Here is a 21701-nt window from a genome sequence, read left to right on the forward strand (position 1 = left end):
TAAGGCAAATGTTGTTCCTCAGCTGAGGGTACAGTAAGTGCTTGGTAGTACAAATGTTTTCATAAAGCACCTGGAAAACCTCAACAAAGAGAGATCTCAATGGAGTGTCACGTTGGATTTAATCATATGTTGTTGCAGAGAAGCAGCATTTTAGCTGGGAAGGGTTAGTTGGCATCTTAAGAAGGCAACAACTTACTAGAAATGATCTCCAAAGAAAGGCAGAGCATGACATGGTAATGTGGATTGGTTATCAGCCAGGTCAAGGACTGAGCTGGTGATTCCTTATGTATCCTTCTATCTTCCTTTTCTTCCTTATCCTTCTATCTTCCAATTCTCACCACTTTTGTTTTAATGATGTTGATTCAGAAAATAGCTAACAAAATTTTTGCATCAATTTGTTTAATAAATATTAAACAACAGGAATGAGTGGAGTCACTGGGTTTTCTGGTGCTGATGCAGCATGGTATAAAATTTGAATTCTGGAAGTCCAAGCTTTCAATCAATCAATCAAAAAGTAATTATTAAACAATGATTATGTGCCAGGAATCTTGCCACTGGCACACACTGGCTGTTTAACCCTGGACAAATCACTTAATTTCACTTTCTTCATATATAAAATGGGGACAATAAAACAGGATTGTGAGAATAAAATGAAATCATGCAAGTTAAGTGTTGTCAGTCTGCTGTTATGTTGTTTTGATATCTTGAGAGAATGAAAAAGGAAACTACAAAAAATTACTATAGTCCAATATTATTTTTTTAAAACTAATTTGTTAAAGGTTGTATATCATAATGATATTGACAAACTACAAATTTAAGTGCACATAGTGTATCACAAACCTACAATTGCATTGTTTGCACACCTTAACGCTTCCAGAAAGGAAATCTTAGTCAGAGGAGAAAAGATAATGTCTCTGAAGTAGAAGGTTTAGAAATAGTAAAAATTAGTCCTATCATTAGTCCTATTATTTCTATTATTTCCAGCTTCATTATTTATTAGACTTCCCTGGGTGGTAGTAAGTTGTTGCATATGTGTGTATTTTCCCCATAAATGAATCTTCTCCATTTAAATACTCAAACTTCTTTCCCCTTAGATCAACCATTTTAATGGAATTTGTTCAAAAACACACCCTACATCTCTCCACCTTCTTAAGTAGCATGGAAAGAAGATAAGGTTTCAAAGAGGGTCATCATTATCAGTTGTGCCTACTGTGCTTTCTAAGGCAGTGATGTTCTCACAAGCACTTTAGGTGATTTCCTTTTCAACAGAACTTTGGAATTATGTGTTTTTAATTCTTCTGTCTAGTTTCACAGTTTTTCTTTCTCCTTAGTCATTATTTATCACTTCTTAGGTTTAACCAATATTTCTTTTTTACTGTCATCTATGTGCTGTAAACCAAGAGTAGCTGAGACTTTTTTCTTTTATTATTCTTGTTTTGCATCTGTATCAGAAATAAGTTTGGCCTTGGGATAAAGGGGGTGAGGATATTATTATATAATTTAATTTTATTGATGAATATGAACATTTCTGATAATTAAACCATGGGATTCAGAGATAATCAATCCCATTGTTTTAGATATAAAAGCTGAGATTCAATAAAGCTTGCCAAAAGCCAGCTAGGTTGGTAGTAGCAGAGGTGGGGTGCCAGTGAAAGGTATTTGGCCTTTAAACCCAGGGCTTTTCCCACTACACAATGTGGAATGTTGTCTAGTTTGATATGAATTGATTTTAGAATTAAAAGCCAAAGACATTTTTAAATTACACATAGATAGATAGATAGATAGATAGATAGATAGATAGATAGATAGATAGATCAATGGAGAGAGGGAGGGAGAGAGAGACAGATATATATATATATATATATATAAATATATATATATATATATATATATAGAGAGAGAGAGAGAGAGAGAGAGAGAGAGAGAGAGAGAGAGATGTTGGTCTGAGTTCAATGTTTGCCTGAACTTTCACTACTAAAGCAAAAATTTCCATGATATGGAGAGAGGCCACCAGTATATAATCTTAGTCTCCTCTCAGAGATATTTCCTTTCCAAGACTATAGTCAGCAATATACCTAAAATGATTAACACCTCTGATGCTGGTGAAGTCTTGAATAGCTAGTGTGAACCCTTTTTAAAGACATCAGTTGATGATTCTATATATTCAGCAATCTTTGTAAAGCTATTGTTCTCATTACAGATGAGTTTGTCCATCAGCACTGAAGGTAATGCACATTAGTCTTTTTGGTTGATGCCTCAAACCACACTGGAAATGGTATATTGGAGTCAGATGATTATGCCTCTGGCATTGCTGAAACTGATTAGTAAGAGCGTCACTCAGAACATGTACATAATAGCACTGATGGGGTGGTACTTCAGCTGTGATAGTGTAAGGGTTTTTTTTTATGTTTTTTTTTCCTCCTTCCTTGAACAAGCTACTGTTTTCTATTCCTGTATTTCTTTTTGACATTAGTTTGGTGACTCAACAATTCCCGGTAAGTCAACAGCTGTCAGGTGCTAAATGCAATTAAGTCTGTACATGTGTCTATCTACTATTATAAGCTACAGGTTGTGTGTCTGTGTGTGTGTGTGTGTGTGCGCGCGTGCATGCGAATGTGTCTTGAGCACATGAAAAAACATGGATAAGAATGAAAGATAACAGACTATGATCTAAACTGTTTCTATTATCTTCCCTTTGTGATTGTCCTAATTAGATAGTGTAATAGATTTAGAGATTGTCTTGCCCAACAAACCCAGTAATTTCATGTAGAAGGAAAATAAGTCCCTGAAAGGCAAAGCTATTTTCAAGGTCACATAATTAATAAATAGGAGAGTTGAGATTAGAACCTCTGACTCTAAATCCAATTTTCCCACTACTTTGTTCTGCCTTATAGGACTAGATATACAAACAATCTGGAAGCATTATGAATTTTTCCTTAAGGAATTTGCATGGTTTTCAGCAAGTGGTCAGTTCCAAAGGAGAGTTTATGATTTGTTTGGATCAATATACTACTACAATCTAGTTCTTCTATTCAGTGCTGTTCCCTCAGACTTTAATGGACAGATATAGGTTCTGGCCAGTAACTTGGACAAAATATCTACTAGGTATAAGTTTACCTAATGGTATAAACTGAAACAATCAGCTCTTGAGGTGCCAGAATATAAATGTTCAACAATTCTTGAAATCTAAAATAATTCTTCAATGACAGGAAAGTCAGTGTTTTTACAACCTCAAGTGTATGTTGGAGACAGGCACCTTCATGACTGTTAAGAATGCAAATACTATACTGCCAGTAGTAAAATATTGCAAATGAACATCAGTAGCTTCTGCATAGATACATCAAGTGTATTGTCCAAAGTTGAGCAGGCTAGATGCTCCATTATTTAACTGAATAGGCAATAAGTATAACTAAACATGTGCAGCTTGAGTTGAAACAGCATTTCATTGTAACCTGAATTTGCATGGTAGCAGAATAAACTTGAATATCCAATCATGACTCTCACTCTATGGTTGATGTCCATATTTTTCTTCTCCCCTAAAAAGAAAAATAAATCACAAAACCACTGGCATTAAGAAGATTAAGAATGTAGATTCCTTGAAAGAATTTTCAGTGTGGACAATTTTGAAATAATTCTTCCAATAATGCTGAAAAGAAAATTATTTTTATATCCTAGATATTAGAACTCAGGCAGGAAAGCTGAGTCTGTGTAATTCCAATTTGATGTTAGACTACTTAAAAAAGGTAATGTCCAGGAAAATGGAAACATTATTCTTATGGTTGGACTATGTTGCCATATTTTAGGAAACACATTGATAAATAGAAAATTAACCAAGAAAATGAAAGATCTATTATGACATATGAGAATAGTCTTGGGGCAGACACAATAGCTTTCTTTGGGTTTTTGAAAGGCTTTCTCAAAAAAGTAATTGGACTTGTTTTGCTTGATCCTAGAGGAAAGAATTAGGAAAATGATTAAATGTTGAAAACAGCATATTTAGACCTAAGATAAGAATTATAGAATCATAGATTTAAAGTAGAAAGAGAACTTTGATTTTATCCAGTCCAATCTCCTCTTTTTAAACTTCAGAGAAACTGGAGTGTAGAGAAATATAATTTGACCAAAATCGATCACACAGGTAATGTGTGGTGGAGGCATGAATCAAAGCAATGTCTCCACTGTTAAAAAAAAAAGTTTCTTAATAATAGAGCTATCCAAAAATATAATTGACAGCCTAATGGTCTATCATATTCCTTATCACTAAGTAGATATCTTCAAATAACTTCTGAATGACCCTTTGTCAAGTAAGTTTTAGCGGACATTCTTATATAGACATAAATTGAACTATGTGGTCTTTGGGATCACTTCCAATACTAATTGTGATTCTGTGAAATGAGATTTTTTTTTGCTTTTCTTTTTCTAAATTGTCTTTTGTTCAGTGGATTTATATTCTAAAGCTGTTGTTCACTTACTTCTTTGGACAATCACAACTGGGGAACTGAATATTCGAGTTTTTTTTTTTTTAATTCTGTTCATTATTTATACTGTATAGGACATTCATTCTATCATTTTTCTGTCTTCTAGCTTCTCTAAATGTTATTTTTCTCTCTTGACCATTCTGGAACATCCTTATACAGTTTCATGTTTTCTAGTGAATATACAGGATTTGGTTTTCATTAGACATTGATGTCTTTGCAAGACTTACTTGGAGGGGGCAGCTGGGTAGCTCAGTGGATTGAGAGCCAGACCTAGAGATGGGAGGTCCTAGGTTCAAATCTGGCCTCAGACACTTCCCAGCTGTGTGACCCTGGGCAAGTCACTTGACCCCCATTGCCTAGCCCTTACCACTCTTCTGCCTTGGAGCCAATACACAGTATTGACTCCAAGACAGAAGGTAAGGGTTTTTAAAAAAAAAAAAAAAAGACTTACTTGGAGATATTTGACATTTTGTATTTTCTATATTCATTTTCCATTTTAAAATGTGTACCATATATGTTGATAAATCTGTTGATAATCTAGGTTTTTATATATGGATTTTCTTCCTCTTGAAATCTTTAGTGGCTTTTAGCCTTTCCCCTTATAGTCATCCTTCAGTGACTTTTCCTTCTTTGAGGGAGGATATTACTCAGGGGCTGGACTTAACCTAGTCTCAGCTTTATTTCCGACATTGTCAGACTTACTTAGATCTTCAGTTTTCTCGCCGATCTGAATCAGAATCTACCATTTTTGTAAGACTAGTGGAAGGCAAGGTGCATGTTTTAAGAAAAGTCATTTGAGACTCCCTAATATAAGGGTTACCCCAAGTGGAAGGGAGCTCAGTTGACCCTGTACTTCCTCTTCTTATGACTGGGCAGAGAAGCTATGTGCAGCTTATTGTAACAGGATGAAAAGGGCAAGAGTAGTATTCACTCGTAGGGACTCTGCAGCAGAAGTTGAATCTCTGAACAGATGTCAGAGCACTATAGACTGGTTTGTGTTCCCAGAAAAAACAACAACAACAACAACATAGAAACTGATAGGGGAAGAGTGTTGAGTGAGAAAGTTGTGGATAAATGATGTCCAATATTAATTCATATTGAATTGTTAGACTGTCAATTCTTTCATGTCCTTTGGTTTCAACTGTAATTGTTTTACCTCTAGTACTTAATTCCTGTTTTGGAAATTTTTTGAGAATGAGTAGAGACTAGAGAAAATATCTAGGCTTCCATTTTGTTGGTCATGTGACCCAGAAGTTGCCTGTCATTGCTAAATGACTTATTAACTGTCTACATATCCAAGTATCAGAGTCAATTGGTAAAAATTTATGAAGCACCATGTGTTGGGCAGTGTGCTGAGCACTGGGGCTACAAAGAAAGCCTGTAAGCTAGTCCCTGCCCTCAAGGAGCTTAGAAGAAGGAGACATAAATTAAAAGAGGTAGGGAGATGGAGGGCAGGATAAGCATGGAGAAAATAAGAAGCTGAAATGGGAAGTAAACTAAAAAGTAAATTTCTGAGTTGATTTCACCCTTGCAAAAATGGTTAATTCCTGGAAATTATGAAGTCTAAGAAGGTAGCTAGCCAGGAAATGAAAAAGAGAAATCCTTGGATACCTTCCTTGAATAGTGGAAGATCTCAGAGGAACTCTCTAATATTGACTGAAAAGATACTTTTTCTAAAGAGGTAATCTTTAGAATACAATATTGAACAATATCATTGTCAACTCATTGTCATGACTCACTTTTCTTTTCTTTTGAAGAAGCTAATTATGGAATGGTAGAATTGCTGTAGTCAGAAATACAAAAATAACTAATTTCTTCACCCAAGGTAACTGAACTATATTTTTAATACTGAAATTGATTTTAATAATGTTGGCATTTTCACAACTAGTGCAGAAAATAATCTCAGGCTCAAGAGGCTACTGAACATATTATTTTTATTTAGGAGATGACATGTATTCAGAGCATTTGTTGTCATTGTTCTTGTTGGAGGTTTTCCAGAAAGAGAGGAGAAAAATGTGAATCTGAGAATAATAATAATAATAAATATTTATTGAATGAGTACCACAAGTAGAGAATGACATGTGACTGTATTAAATTGTGAAGGTGGCAGAAAAATCTCTGGTATTTGAGAATCCTTTCATTTCATTCATATCCATATCGCTCTATCCTTGAACTAGAGCTTCATTGCTTGCGTCAGAGTTACTTTTGTTGCCAACTGAGGTCACATTTGCCTGACACTGTGCTACTAGATAAAAAAGAAAACCATTCAGACAAAAATCTAAATCTGTCCTAATACCAAATGCTTAGTTCTGTATGAATACATATTCAGATTTTTTACTAAAATGTTCACTTTCCATCTCTATTTGTCACTTATGTTTTGTGGTTTATTAGGAAGAATTCTGGCATCAGAAAATCTAACTTGAAATCATACATATACCGTTTTTATTTAATCATAGGAAATTTGAATTTTAAACAATTTCTATAAAATTTTAAAAGAACAGAACAATAGGGAAGAAATAATGGCACAGGTAGAAAAGCCTGTCAAAAAAGAAAAGTCAAATAACTATGACTAAGTCACTAAATTATTCTATTCCTCAGTTTCTTTTACCTGTAATGGTAAGGGGTTTCAGACCTAAGGTCTCAGGACAGCCATAGATCTAGACTCTTACATATTTTCTTTTCTTATACTTTAGAAGCACCAGCCCTTGAGGGGTAGGGGACCATAGTTTAGGCAGGGGTAAGTTACCCTATCGTAAGTTGCCCTATCTGGTCTCAACAGAGGGTGCTTCTTTGCATAATTAGATTGGGCAGACATGGAAGACACCAATGTCATCCACTGAATCCCAGGCCATCAATAGTTGTCTTGACTTTTATCTTGCCACTGAACTTTTAATAACTGGAAGGGAGAGTGAGGCTGATGACTTCATGGAACTATTTCACTTAAATCCATTTCACAACTAGTCAGGCCACCACCCTGTGATATCATTGGTTCTTTTTGAAAGGAAAATGAACAATGAGATTGAAGCACAGAGAAAAAATATGAAACTGCCTTTCTTTTTTTTCAGAGATGTAAGAAATGAGGAATGTGAGAAGTTCAAAGAAATGCAGGAAGCTTTGTATGAAATGATGTGGTATGATATAAACAGAACCAAAAGGACATTATTTATACACAATGATTAAATCATATAAATTGAGAGATCACAAAGGACTGTTGAATACAGAACCCTGGAAAAATCCATTAATGTAAAAGAGAAAAGATGACAAAGTACATCTTTATCTTCATGGCAGAGGAGTCAGGGATTAGAATATATGCAATGTTAGATCCTCTGTATCTGATATTTTTGATTAGTTGAATTTCCTTGTCATAAGGAAGGATATAGTCTAGAGTGTAGGGGTGGACCATCTAAAATGTAAAGACAAAGTTATCAATAAAATATATTAAAATGTAATATCCCTACTCTATTCTTTTATGGGTTGGCCATATTTGAAGTATCATGAAAAGTTTTGAATGACTAGATTTTGTGTGCCATTAACAAATTTGAGTTTAACCACAAGAGATTTACCAAGATAGTTGTGCAATTAAATGAGGTTACATAAATAAAGGTCAAAGGAACCTGGGATGTTTAGCTTAAGGAAGGGAGACATTATAAAAGAGCATGATAGCTGTTTTTATGTATTCTCAGGGATGTTGTGTCAACAACATGAAGTAGGTTTATTTTTCATAGCTCCATTAAGGAAAACTGAAATCATTGAATAGAAATTATTGGAAGAAAATCTGAAGTTGTTATCTGGACAAATTTTCTAATTATTGAAGTTGCTGATTAATTGATGATCTGCCATTTAAAGTAGCAAATTCTCTGTACTTGGTAGTTTTTCCAAGAAGAGATTGACTGATGGGCTATGTAATGTTAACATCAATAACGTTATTTGGCTAGGAAGTTAGAGGAGGTGACCTGTAGAGTCCCTTCTAATGTGAATTATCTCAATTTGAAAGGTAGACTTGATACACAAATTGTATTTAACAGTTTTTAAGCAACTTTCAAAGTTACTTTATTGTTAAAAACAGATTTAAGGTGCCTAACTTAAGAGTCCTGGACATAGCAGGTGATCAAAGAATGTTGATTGAATTGAATTGAACTGAAATAAGTAATAATAATGTGTTGCTATGGAATTTCAGTTTCTTCTGATGAACTATCCCCAAGTTGATCCAAAGGGATGGGGTTCTCTAGCATCTAGTATGTTCACCATAACAGGTATTTGGGGAAGACTTTTCCCCCCACAAAAGTTGAATCTCCTCTTGTCCTGCCTTTTAGTCTCAAAGGTAATTCTCATTTATGAATTCCCAATTGAGTTCCTTAAGGGATACCCTGCAGTACTTTTTGTCCTTACTATAAGGAGCATGAAGAGGTCAAAAGATGTTTCTGTTTTTGTTTCTAGGTTGTCAGTGGCTTTTACCAAAATTGCTATATGGACCTATTTCTATATACTGAGTTAAGCATACTGTGCATAGTAATGTAAAAGGGGAGATTTTTAAGCTCAGAGAAAGTTGATTTTGGTCTTATAAATCTTATCCATTAAATGAATTCTTACAGTTAAGAATTTCCTTACATTGAGAGACCTTATGGAGAGGGGATTGCTTGTTATGGTTCATTAGTTTCAGGCTTGTCTGACTCTTCATGACCCAATTTGTGGTTTTTCTTCACAGAGAGTCTAAAGTGGTTTGCCATTTCTTTCTCAAGCACATTTTACAGATAAAGAAACTGAGGCAAAAAGGGTTTATTAAGTAATTTAACCAGGGTCCCATGGATAGTGTCTGAGGTCAGATTTGAACTTGGATCTGCCTCACTCTGGGACTACTTATAAATTGATTTTACCACCTACCTATCCTCAAAGGGCTGTGTTGGTGAACCTATGGCACATGTGCCAGAGAGAGCTGTTCCCCTCACCCTCTCCACCATGCCTAATGACATTTCTCCCATCAACCACCCCCTGTCCAGTAGCCCAATGGGAAAGCTTCCCTCCCAAACCCACCCCATCTGGGGTTCTTGTCGGGACTCTCATGAAGTGTGAGGGTTGTACTTTGAACACTCAGTCTCTAAAAGGTTTGCCATCACTGCCATAGGGGATTGCTAGTTGGCCTTGAAGTCAGAAGGACTCTAGGTTCAAGTTTTTCCTTTGATAATATACTGGAGATGTAACTATGAATGATCATCTAACCTTTCAATGACTACCTCTCCTTCACTGGGCCATTGTCTAAAACAGCAAGTTGTAGAGCAGGTGCTGAAATGCCTTAAAATAAGGCATTTTTTTCACCAGGAGTTCCCTATACATATGCAATTATATGTTTTATTCTCTGCCCCTTATATATTTGTACACACACACACATATATATATGTATATATAGCATGTATATGTGTGTAACAGGTAAATGTGCAAAAATATATGCATGCATACATATATGTAAGTATTTCCATATGTCTCCCATATCTATCTCTGTCTCAATGTGTGTACATATACATACTTCCTTGAAGCTCCAGCTTTAAAAATCCATGACAAAAGAAAATAATATGCTGTTATTTTATAGTGCAATTTTAAAAGAAGATGCAATATAAGTATGATATGGAAGCAAGCCAATAGTAATAGAATGTGTTCCCCTGGGTTAAGTATAAGTTAAGGAGCAGCATAAAGAAAGTATGAGTCCTTTCGTATGGGATGTCAGAGGATCAGATTCGAAGAACTACCTCCTCAGGCATATCTGAACTCAATAGCTTCAGTTTTAGAGTCTATCGAGTCTGAAATGTACATTTTAATGTACAATTACTGGCAATTCCTAAATCCCTAGGATATAAGCTGGAACTTAATAAACTGGGCTGAGAAAAGGCAACTAAGATAGTGTGATAAGGAGTGCATGGGGAATAAAGAACACTCTTTAGTGATATCTTGATTGGTTGTTATCAGTTCCCTCCTTTCTGCATAGGTAGTAGGTAAATACCCCATGCTGATATGAATTTTTGCTTGGTTTATCTTTCCAATGGATATATTTCCCTCTGTAGAAAATAATTATATATAGAATTGGATTTGATTCATGGAAGCATTCCCTTTGAGACTATTTATGCAGGCAAATAAGTCTATAGTAGTTCAGTGTGCATTAACAAACAAAAAGCCAGCTTAAAAACACGTTTATTATAAATGAATGACAGAATAAGCTAATCTAGAAAGCTGGGAACTAAAAATGTATCTTTCAAAAGAATTACCACGTTTGAGAACCTCCTGAGTATTCTATTGGATATAACCTTATCTTGAGGTCAAATGGTTTCTGACTAACAAGAATGGATAGGATTAACTAACCTAATTAAAACAGGTAAACTAGAGAGGAGCATGCTAGCTCATAGTTGTTCAATTACTCATACAATCTCCTCTACTTGGAACATAAAACATTGAGTTTATTGCCTGACATTTTTTGCAAATTCAAGCAATATTTTTTCATTATTTACCAATTACATGTAATAATAAGTTTCCACATAAGTTTCCCAAATATATACGTTAGAAATTGTGTCCCTTCTGCCTCCCAGAGATGGCAAAGAATTTGATCTGTGCTTTCTCTCTCTCTCTCTCTCTCTCTCTCTCTCTCTCTCTCTCTCTCTCTCTCTCTCTCTCTCTCTCTCTCTCTCTCTCTTTCTTTCTCTCTCTGTCTCTCTCTCTCAATCTTTCTCTCTCTATATATATACACACATACATAATACATATATGCAATATTTCCATATTACTCATTTTTATAAATGAATAATCATAAAACAAAAACCCAAATAAACAAATGAAAAATCATATACTTTCAATAATTTATAGAGAAAGAGGCTGTATAGGGAAGTTGGAAGAGATGATGACTTTATATAATTTCTTGTGTTTTAAAACTTATACTACGTCGCTGAGTAGTGAGCTACTTGAATCAGAGAGTTTTCACTGGACATTTTGTCATAGAAGTGATTATAATAAGACTTTAATGTTCATTTGAATTTGGCCAAAATACTCACCCTCAGTTGAATTATGTGTACCCCTTTTTCACATTAGAAAATGGAAGTTTCAGAGAACTGTTTTATTTTTGTTTCTGTAAGCACAGAAGATATTGTGGTTCCTGGCATAGAAAAAGTGCATAATAAATGCTTTTTAATCACCTTAAGTGATCGTCTCGAAAGCTGGGAACTAAAAATGTATCTTTCAAAAAAAATTAACATGTTTGAGAAACACCTGAGTATTCTCTTGGATATAACCTTACCTATGCACTAAAAAGCCACCTCACCTTTAGATTATAAGTTTTTACCAATGTTAGAGGGCCAAAAGGGTCAATTTGCTTTCTTTCGAGACTGTGTATTTATCTTAGTTGCCATTATTTTAATCTATTATTTCTTTTGCTCACTTCCTAGGAACAAACTTCACCCTTGCAGAACTGGGAATCTGTGAACCTTCCCCTCATCGAAGTGGTTACTGTTCGGACATAGGAATTCTTCATCAAGGCTATTCCTTGAGCACAGGGTCTGACGCTGATTCAGATACAGAGGGAGGAATGTCTCCAGAGCATGCTATAAGGCTGTGGGGGAGAGGGATCAAATCCAGACGCAGTTCCGGTCTGTCAAGTCGTGAAAACTCAGCCCTTACCCTGACTGACTCTGATAATGAAAATAAGTCAGATGATGAAAATGGTAGGCCTTTTTCTTAAATGCATTTTAATGTTCCAAATACTGTGTGGTATAGAGTTATTTATTTTTTATTCATTTATTTATTTGGTATTTCAGAAGAAATTCATTCATTTTCCTTTAAATTGACTTTGTCCATCTACCTTGGGGGGTGAGAGGGGAATGGGGAGGAATCCTAAACTATACCAGAAATGAGAAGAGTATTTTAAAATCACATTTTGATGATAACACAGTATTCAGGTATAGTCTGTTGATCTTATTAGCAAGTAAATTACATTGCAAAGAAGGCAACTTGATAAACTATGACCTATACCTAAAAATGTCCTTTCTCCCTGAGTTTCTAGGTCTTTGTATTGATTCCCCCCCTAAATGGCAACCTGGGTTATTTTCCTCATGAAGATCTCTTAAGAATACCACCTTATCTTATACTTTCATTTCCAGACAGCAATGCCTCATATCCGTATTGAAGATCAAACTTGTAGCAGATGCTCTGAAGTTTAATAATGACAAATAGGAAGAAACTTCCCTTCAAAAAAGTATTCTCTGACATGTTTACTTTTTGCCTTGGCACCTATTTAGGTTAATAATATGCCACATGTTTTCGATCACAATCACTATCACTTATCCATCAGCTTTGTAGGTGGGTTTTAATGAAACTTTGAAAGCTTTGTTGAAAATTAAATGCTTCTGATCATTAAGCGGTAAGTATGGGTAAAGCCTGAACAAGTCATTAAAGAGATAAGGTCCTTATTGTATATTACTTTGAGACGCTTAACTGTTTTTAGGTTTCAAAAAAATTAAAAGATAAATTGCATTAGGCCAAGTTGATTTTTGAGGAAAACATCAAATGCTATATGATTTGTTATGAGTGAATTGTATATTTGGAAAGAAAATTGCCGTTAAAAAGGTTTACAAATAGATCAGTTAAGAATGTTTATACAAAACACTTTAAGACTTCTGCTAGAACAGCCATAAGTATTTTCATATATTAAAAAAAGAAATTTGTAGTGTGACAGCTTGTCGTGAATGGCAATGCAGAGCTTAAACATCATTCAGAATCCAAACTGTGCTGAAAATACATCATTTTCGGGGTAAGTTACATGCATTTAAAGAAAAGTCACCACATTTCATTTAAATTTTTGTTTAATTCTGAAATAATTTATTCCAGAGAAAGGGGAAAGAGATGTATCTTACTCATGTCACCGTGCAACTCATGTAGCTAATCAAGGTTTCCTCTCAAGTAAAATACCACACTTGACTTCCTAGGACGTAATTTTGGAATTTAAAAAATTGTGATACTTGGCACATTTAGCACTTTAAGGTGCTTATTCAATAGGAAATTACTTTTAGAAGTTTTTGTATAAAATAAAAAACTAAATGCATTTACTGATGATCTTTTCCAACTTTAAAGTGACAGATGTGATCAAAAAAATTGATTTGATTTGCTCAATAAAGAAAACCACTTGCAAGTAAAGAAACTTTAAATATTTTTTAACAAAATAAGATCATCAAACAAATATGTTGCCTATACTTTTAAAGTCTTTAGGACATATGTATATGTTAATCTCATTATTCATAAACATTTTAAGACTCCCTGCCCCATTTTAGTCATAATTATTTTAAATCAGCTGCATTGCTAGACATGGTGCTAATAATGGGATTTGCCCAGTGAAGCAAGTATACAGGCAGAAAATGCTTGCTTTGGATTTACCAGGAACTGTTATGGATGAAAAGAATTTGCTAATGAATTATGTCAAAAGAATGAGTAGACTAGAGGTGTTTTCTTATTCCCTTTTTTTTACATGGGTCAAGAATTTACATTTTAAAAGTTTTTAATTCCAGAAAGTCCTATGCTAATTCCCCCATGCTGACAGAAAAGCAATCTCTATATCTGAAGTCTAATTTTTTTTTCATGGGACTCCAGTTGTCATACCCATTCTCCTTGTATAAGGATAAATATACTGGGAAAGAAAAAGCTATATACATGTGTGTGAGGAGAGTTTCTCAAGTAGGAAGAATTCAGAACTCAAGATCAATTAGAGGCAGGATTATCAATATTATTAGTAATGTATATGTTGAGGATACTCATTTTCCCCCAGAAATGAAAACAAGGGATTTTACACATGAGGTGATAAAATATTTACTAAGATAAGAAATTACTACCCTGCAAGCCGAAGTGTTAACTTCAGTAAACTCCTTGCTCTTTCTCTTTGACAAATTCTGTTTAGCTCAAAAAGAAATCAATGCTTTTTCACATCACTGACTTTATGAAGTTTGGGAATGTATTATCATATAGATTGACAGTTGCCCCACTGGTTCCACACCGCAGCATGGACACTTACAAAGCCATCATTAATTTCTCACACTTGTGCCCAGCAATGGCTTCCTACATAATAAACCCCATGTCCTTCACAACCAAATCAATAAACCTTTTAGGTATGCTCCTCTTGAAGAGGAAGTCAGAAGATTCTATACTTCAAGGGAGATTCTCTCCAATATGGTTTTAGGTTTTGAGAAGATATGATAAAGTAAGACGTTTCTTGATCTGGGATTTTGTATATAAGCCTACTTGTTGCATCTGAGGGTACATGAAATTTCATAGAATCGTTCATTGATTTTATTTAGAATTTTCTCTTCTTCCTTTCCTTTACTTGGTAGCTAGTTATATCACAAAGCATATTTTTAAAAGTTTACTCATTTCATAACCTAGCACCCCAACTCATCTGTCTTATGTTCATCAGTTCTTTCAAACGACTAAATAAATTCTACTACTTGCCAAGGCTAGCCTTCTTATTTGGATTTCTGTAGCAATGCCATGACTGAAAAGACCAATGAACCATTCATCCATCCCTTTTACACTGAGTACATAGATATACTGACCTTTGGTTTGTTGCTCTGGGCTCTCTTTGTAGACTCATCAACATTTGGGATTTTTGTCACTTAAGCCAGGCTTGCACCAAATCAGGCTCAGAGCTATACAATTGAAGATCGCTTGCCTAGTTTTCCCTTTTAAAATACTCTCATAGAATATTAAGTTGTTTAAGGTTATGTAAGTTAATGATAGTTTTGTTAGAAATGAAAATGAGACCTGAAAGCAGTTGGACCATCTTTGCTCTGGTGAAAATGGATCTTGTGCAAGTTGGATTTTCCAGGGTCAGTCAAATTAGAACACTTTTTTCCCCCACTTGCTAACCATCCCATTTAAAATATGTCCTCCTCAGTGCCCTCCATATCACCTGAGAAAATGGGACACCCAATAATACACAATAGTAACTAATTGCATCCTTAAAAATGTGAGATAGCACATACTGCTCTGTGTACTCTGAATCCCTTAGGCAATTTCTTCACCTTGGGGACTGATATGTGTCCTTGAGTTTTATAGCATAGTTTTAGTTACAGTTGCTGTAATGGAAGTCCAGAGAGAGTAAAGTTCCATGGCTATGGGATACTTGCAATGTCTCTTAAGATTTAGGATGAAATTGCCTTACTTTTCTTCTTTCTCCACGAATGCTAAATATGGAAAATATTTATATTCATTCATTGCCAGTGACTTGGGAATTTGTAAATTCTTACTTTGCACTTTGAGATAGAAAATATAAAGGTTGTGTTAATTCTACCATCTTTCACAAAATCATTTTAAAAGCCAAGTGATATTCTGAACAAAATTGACTGTATAATACCTTTGGCAATCTGTCTATTCTTAATGAGTCATTTGATTGTGAGTCAGTTTGGCATATCCTCTCATGTGCCTCTCTTTTCAGTGTGGCATTGAACACTTCATCAGTACTTGATATATGTTGTCCATCTAGATGAGCAAACCCTGGAGGTAGGTTATTGTTTTCCCTTGGGTCCCATTTTAGCTGTACCCAGTTTAATCTAGCTTCCCTAGCCAGGTTCCACTCATTTATAACCTTTAGGCATGTATTCCTAAAATCATTCTGTAGCCTTCTAACCAAGGTTATTGGGAAGATAGTATCTTCTAGAATAACTACAAGAGAAATTTGTTTAGCCTTATTACTTGTGATAAGTTATATTAAATAAATTTACTTGTAATTTTATATTGCCAAACATGTATTATACTTGCCATGCCTGCTTAGTTATGACTTAAAAAATCATCATATACTTTCTAGACATGATCAAGAATCCATAATTTTTCATAAAATGAATGTCATACTGACCAAAGAATGAAATAGGGAAAGAGTAAAGCTTAAAATAAGAGAGAAATAGTGAAATGGGTGTTTACTCTTTTAGACATATATCTTATACTAGTATTAGAATATATATTTATATACTCTAGTTTTATTTTTTAAGTTTAATTGTCCTAAATATTCTACAATATAAAAATGACCATTTTAAATTATTAATTTCAAATAGTATATAGGTTGTAGGGGTTTTTAATTTTAAATTTGATGAAAGAAAAAACTTTATCAGTGTATGAATAAGTTACAGAAAGCCATTGGAACAAAATGAAGATGCTTTGGAAGGTGAATGGAAAAAGCAAAGTAAAAGAGTGAAAAGTCAGCTTTCTTGTGGGCAGGGTTAGGAAGAGATATTGAAGGAAGTTCAGAGAATGATTTTCATAATGTTTAAAAATGCAGTTTATACTAGTATAAGAGCAAATGTAGCACTTTATCATTGAAAAAGCAGTTACCAGTTATTTTCTGAATTTGTCCACATGAAAGTTTTAGAATGAGTTTCAGCTGAAATAAGAAATTATTGCATTATTGGATTATTTGGGAAAATGTAGATATGTGAGAGAATACATCTTTTTTTCTTTTGTAGATATTCTAGTTTATAAATTAAAATGTAAGATTTTAGAGGGTGTTCTCCCTCTATTATGGTTGTTTTTTTTATCATGTTTATAATTGCTCCCTGAGGCTCTGAAGCAAGGGGCATATTCAGTAGTTACAATAAGTAAAATAAAGGCCTAAGCCTTACTGTTGGCAAGGGTAGGATGATTCTGTTACATGTGTAATCTCCAGGCCTTCAGGGAGAGTTGGAGTTTGGTGGATAATCATTTGGTTTTAAGCTGCTGAATTCCTGATATCAGGGCTTTGCTTCAGGAGGCTAGCAAAGGGAAACAGGGTTAAAAGCTTTGTCAAAGCATAATTAGAGACCCCAAAAGCCAAAAAAGTATAACATTCCTACCCATTAGTCATTATTTTTTCATTCTGGTATTTTTTTTCGAGAAGCAAATTAAATTTATGTAATGGGTAAGAAAGGCATGCTATGAATCAAATGTAACAGTGAAAAAGAGTTAAAGATAATGAAGTTGATAGTGTAAGGTTTTTTTTTTTCCCCATACAATCTTATTAAGATAAACCTACACAGACAATAATATCAAACTCTTAAAGGTCTTGAGAAGAATGTTTGAGAAGTAATAAGACTTTTCAATTGTCTGTTCTGAAACTAGGACGCAGTAAGTGGAAGGGAGAAATGAACTAATAGATTTGTGGACATGGTGAAGATGAGCCTGTTTAAACATATGAGAAAAAAAAGCTACTTGTGATTTAATTTTGAGTAGCTGTTGTCAGAACAAAGACGAGCTTCTTCCATTGATTTCCTCCCCATTCCCACTCCAGGCATTCTCTTAATTCAGTAATGGAGAACATTGCTTGAGACTTCAAATGTGAGGTTGTGAAGCCATATGTGGAGAACTCATCTCCATGAATAACTTGGGGAATACATGAATGAAAAAGAGAGTAGATGAAAGGAGCCAGTCTGAAAGGAATAATTAAGACAAAATTAAACCCATTTTGGACAATGATGCCTACTTCTAGTTTGGATTTGATAGATGTCATAGGGAGGCATTATGGCACAGTAGCTAGAGTGATATAATTTGAATTCAGGAAACTGTTTCATACTCAGCCTTTGACACTGTGTGGCTTTTGGCAAGGTGTATAAGTTCTCTGAGCCTCAGGCAACTTTCTAAAATGATATATTTAGGCAGGTTGTGGATCATCACATTGTTCTGCTTTTCTTGATGGCCAGTACACTCCTAAAAGTATATGGAATTTTTTAAAAAAGAAAAAGAATGAAAATGATTTTTGCTTTAAAGGTGCTTTTTGATTTGGAGTTTTCAGGATTGCTTTTTTTGTAATTCACAACATCCCAAGAAATAACTGGAGACTCACTGAGATTTTCTAAAACCAAGTCCAGAAATTCCTGATCAAAAACATTTGCATCAAGCTAGATGCATGTCAGATTAGCCAGATGGACTTTAAGGAAGAATTAGGAAATGGACATAGGAAAAATATCCTTACCAGGTTTAGCTACATCAGCTGATCAAGGAAACCCTGGGGCCTTTAGGAAGGAAGCCTTTTAAAGAGGAGGGAAATGACTGGGTAGTAATTATGTTCAGTTTTGATCAGATAAGTGGTTTATGGAGTTTATTGCAGATAAATGGAAGGTAATAAAACTAAGGGTAGATCAGGGAAATTCAATGATTTATGAAAGCTCCAAATACCACATGAGAGTGATACAGAGTTGGTAGAGCTAAGGATTCGAATGAATAAAAGTCAGAAACTGATGAATAGAGACAACTCCTCTGCAAAGTGGTGAGTAAAATATTTTGGTAACTATTGTGAGTGATCTATTCTTAGAAAGGCTGTGACTCTGTGTTGGTAATATGTTGTTGGGATTTTTTAAAACTACAAAGATAATCTTTGCCTTTAAAACATTATTAATTTAAATACAACAATATTTCTTATTCAAAGGAGCTGAAGGAATTGAAGTTCTACATTTGGAAGCAGTATGCTAGGAGGCAACTTCATGGAAGTTTAGCTATTCTAGCGAAATAGTGATATTACAGGAAGAGATATGTTAATGGACCTTCCAGTTGATATCAAATATCAGAGCAAGGAGAGTATGAACTTATAATTAATGAGAGCTAGGAGCCAGAGGAAGTTTGTGGCAAATTTCTTTCTCCATATTATATTTTATGCTATACATATATTATCATGAAAATGATAACTTTAAAAGGAACTGAAAAAGTATTAAGATAAATTTATTTGGAAAGGAATCATTTGGTGGTCTTGCACAATGTACATAAAGTGATACTTTCTGTTTTATTTTTGCAATGTGACTAAAAAAAGTGTTCTCAGATATGATCTTTTAATTTAGTACTGCTTGATTTTTAGACTGTAACTTGGCCTCTGGTTAAGGAACAATATTTTTCTATTTACACAACAAATCAGTACACAAAAATTATTTGTGAGATTCGTAATGTGTGAACTTCAATTTATCTTTATCTTTACTCTTTTTAAACTTTCCTTAATTAAAACCAATTTCATAAAGGTCTATTGAATACCTGTTTAGTGGTTAACCATGCGGTAGCTGCCATGGGAGATTCAAAGAAGTGTCGGTTGAGTTCTCTACTTACATTCTTAGTGAGAAAAACAAAAGTTGCATATGAGAAATAATTAATAGTTTAAGCCAGTAAATGACCAGTGTCAGAATAAGCGGTATTCTAGGTCATAAATACCATAAGTGTTCAGAGGAAGGAGAGATTGGTGTTGACTTGAATGAGAATAATTGACTTTATTTAAAGTTTGCAAAGCACTTTCTATACATTATCTCATTTGACATCATGCCATCTGATCTTCACCATCACTCTGTGAAATGGGAGCCCCCTGGCATTATTATCTCCATTTTATAATAGATGAAAATCAAGTGAAAAAATGTTAAGTCATTTAAATACTCAAGGTCATAAACAGTTAAAAATCTAATATAGGATTTGAATCCAAGTTGTCAGTACTCCAAGTCAAGCAATTATTCATCAAGCCATTTTGTAATTGGTTGAGAATGGTATAGAGAAAAATAAGGGTTGAGTTAGTCTTCAAAATAGGAATATAATTTGGTCAGATAGGAAGGAGTAAGAGCTTTGTAACAGAAAAAAATCCTGTGCATTAAGTTGTTTATAAGCTTGATGAAGTCAGGAGTCAGTGAATAAGCTAGCATGCCTAGGAGGCAGGTTTAGACTTTGGTCAAGTCCTTTTTACTTTCTGCACCTCAATTTCCCCATGTATATAAAGTGATAAAGTTTTCTAGATCAGGGATGCTTAAGCTTGGTTTTATGAACTTTTCAAAAATTTTTATTTTGATCATTGTTTTTCACTATAGTTGATTTCCTTAGTGATCCTCTTCATTTTATATTATATACTTTAAAATATTTATGAGAAGGGAACCCATTGGCTTTACCAGGCTTCCTAAAGAGTCTATGACACACAAAAAACTTAAAAATTCTTGTACTAAAATGAACACTGAGATCTTTTCTGAATCTAAACTCTATGCTATCCATGAAATTTAAGTTTAGCCCAGATAATGGGAAACTTTGAAAGAATTAATTTAAGCTATAAGATTTAAGCTTGATCATATCTAAAGTTTAGGTTTTATCCAATAAACATTTTTGACTCATTAAAAGCTTTTGATTAAATCAAAAAACATGATCAAATTAGCATTTTAGGAAAACTTGATCTGGTTATAGAATTCAGGATAAACTGGAATAAAAAGAAAAATGAAAGCAGGTAGATTAATAAATAGTTTACCACAACGTTTTTTTAACCTTTATGAAGGTCTAGACTGTGATGGTGTAATGGGAATGGAAAACATTCTACAGTCCAACCAAAATGCCCCTAATTCTTTCCCCATGATACTTCATTGCCTATCTTTGCACCTTTGCACTGACTGTCCCAATGCCAGATATATACTTTCTCCCTATTTCAAAATCTCTCCTTTCCACATGTACCTCAGGCACTACCTTCTAAATGAAGCCTTTCCTGATCCCCTCAACTCTTAGTACTCTTCCTTCCTACCTACCCTTTTTATTGAATTTATTCTATGCATATATATATATATATATATTCCCCCCAGGGTCTCAAAGGAAGTATAATTTTCAACACAGTTGTGAATTTTTCAATTCCTTACGTATGTTGGATTGACAAAACCCCAAGTCACCTGACTTTTGGGCTGTAATATCACATCAAGTAATTTATATGAGCCTTGGCCAGAACAGACGTCAAGGTTATGAGATTTGAAAGGAAACCCTAGTTTTGGCCTATTTGAGTTATTTCACTTTATTATTTGTCCAGTCATGAACTAATAAGTGGACTATGCAGGGCAAATTGGGGCAAGAATTAAAATTAAATCACCTTTAGGAATGTATTGGTGTAGCATCACAACAATGATTAATCCTTTTTATCTAAACACAATATATGCATGTTGTTTGTGTGTTTCACCATATATATGTATGCATAGCATATATGATGATTGTGTACATGGATATAGGGTATGTTTATGTTTGTGGCTGTGTGAATAGCATTGGGATAGGGAGTTGACATCTGATTTCATTAGTTCAGAGATCTCTCACTGAAAAAAATCAGTTCATTATCTCCTCTGAGATTTATTCTTTTATAGACTTGCCCAAACTCAGACTATTGGATCTTTCTGAGTATGAAATCTCTCTTTATCCACTATATCAAAATGCCACTCAAATATGCCTGTGACTCGATAAGCAATTTCAGGATAGCAATAG

At 34.3% G+C, this 21701-nt stretch overlaps 1 protein-coding gene across 6 annotated transcripts in view; it reads left to right on the top strand.

The window, feature by feature from the left end:
- TENM2 (teneurin transmembrane protein 2) overlaps window positions 1-21701 on the top strand; it is a 1380893-nt gene that overhangs the window by 451799 nt on the left and 907393 nt on the right. For all 6 annotated transcript variants that reach the window (XM_001370043.4, XM_056811550.1, XM_016433795.2 and 3 more), the window contains exon 4: window positions 11900-12175. In XM_001370043.4, the coding sequence (XP_001370080.1) occupies window positions 11900-12175 (276 nt within the window). The remainder of the gene's footprint in view (window positions 1-11899; window positions 12176-21701) is intronic.

Source organism: Monodelphis domestica, chromosome 1 (assembly GCF_027887165.1).
Source record: "Monodelphis domestica isolate mMonDom1 chromosome 1, mMonDom1.pri, whole genome shotgun sequence".
Taxonomy (NCBI): domain Eukaryota; kingdom Metazoa; phylum Chordata; class Mammalia; order Didelphimorphia; family Didelphidae; genus Monodelphis; species Monodelphis domestica.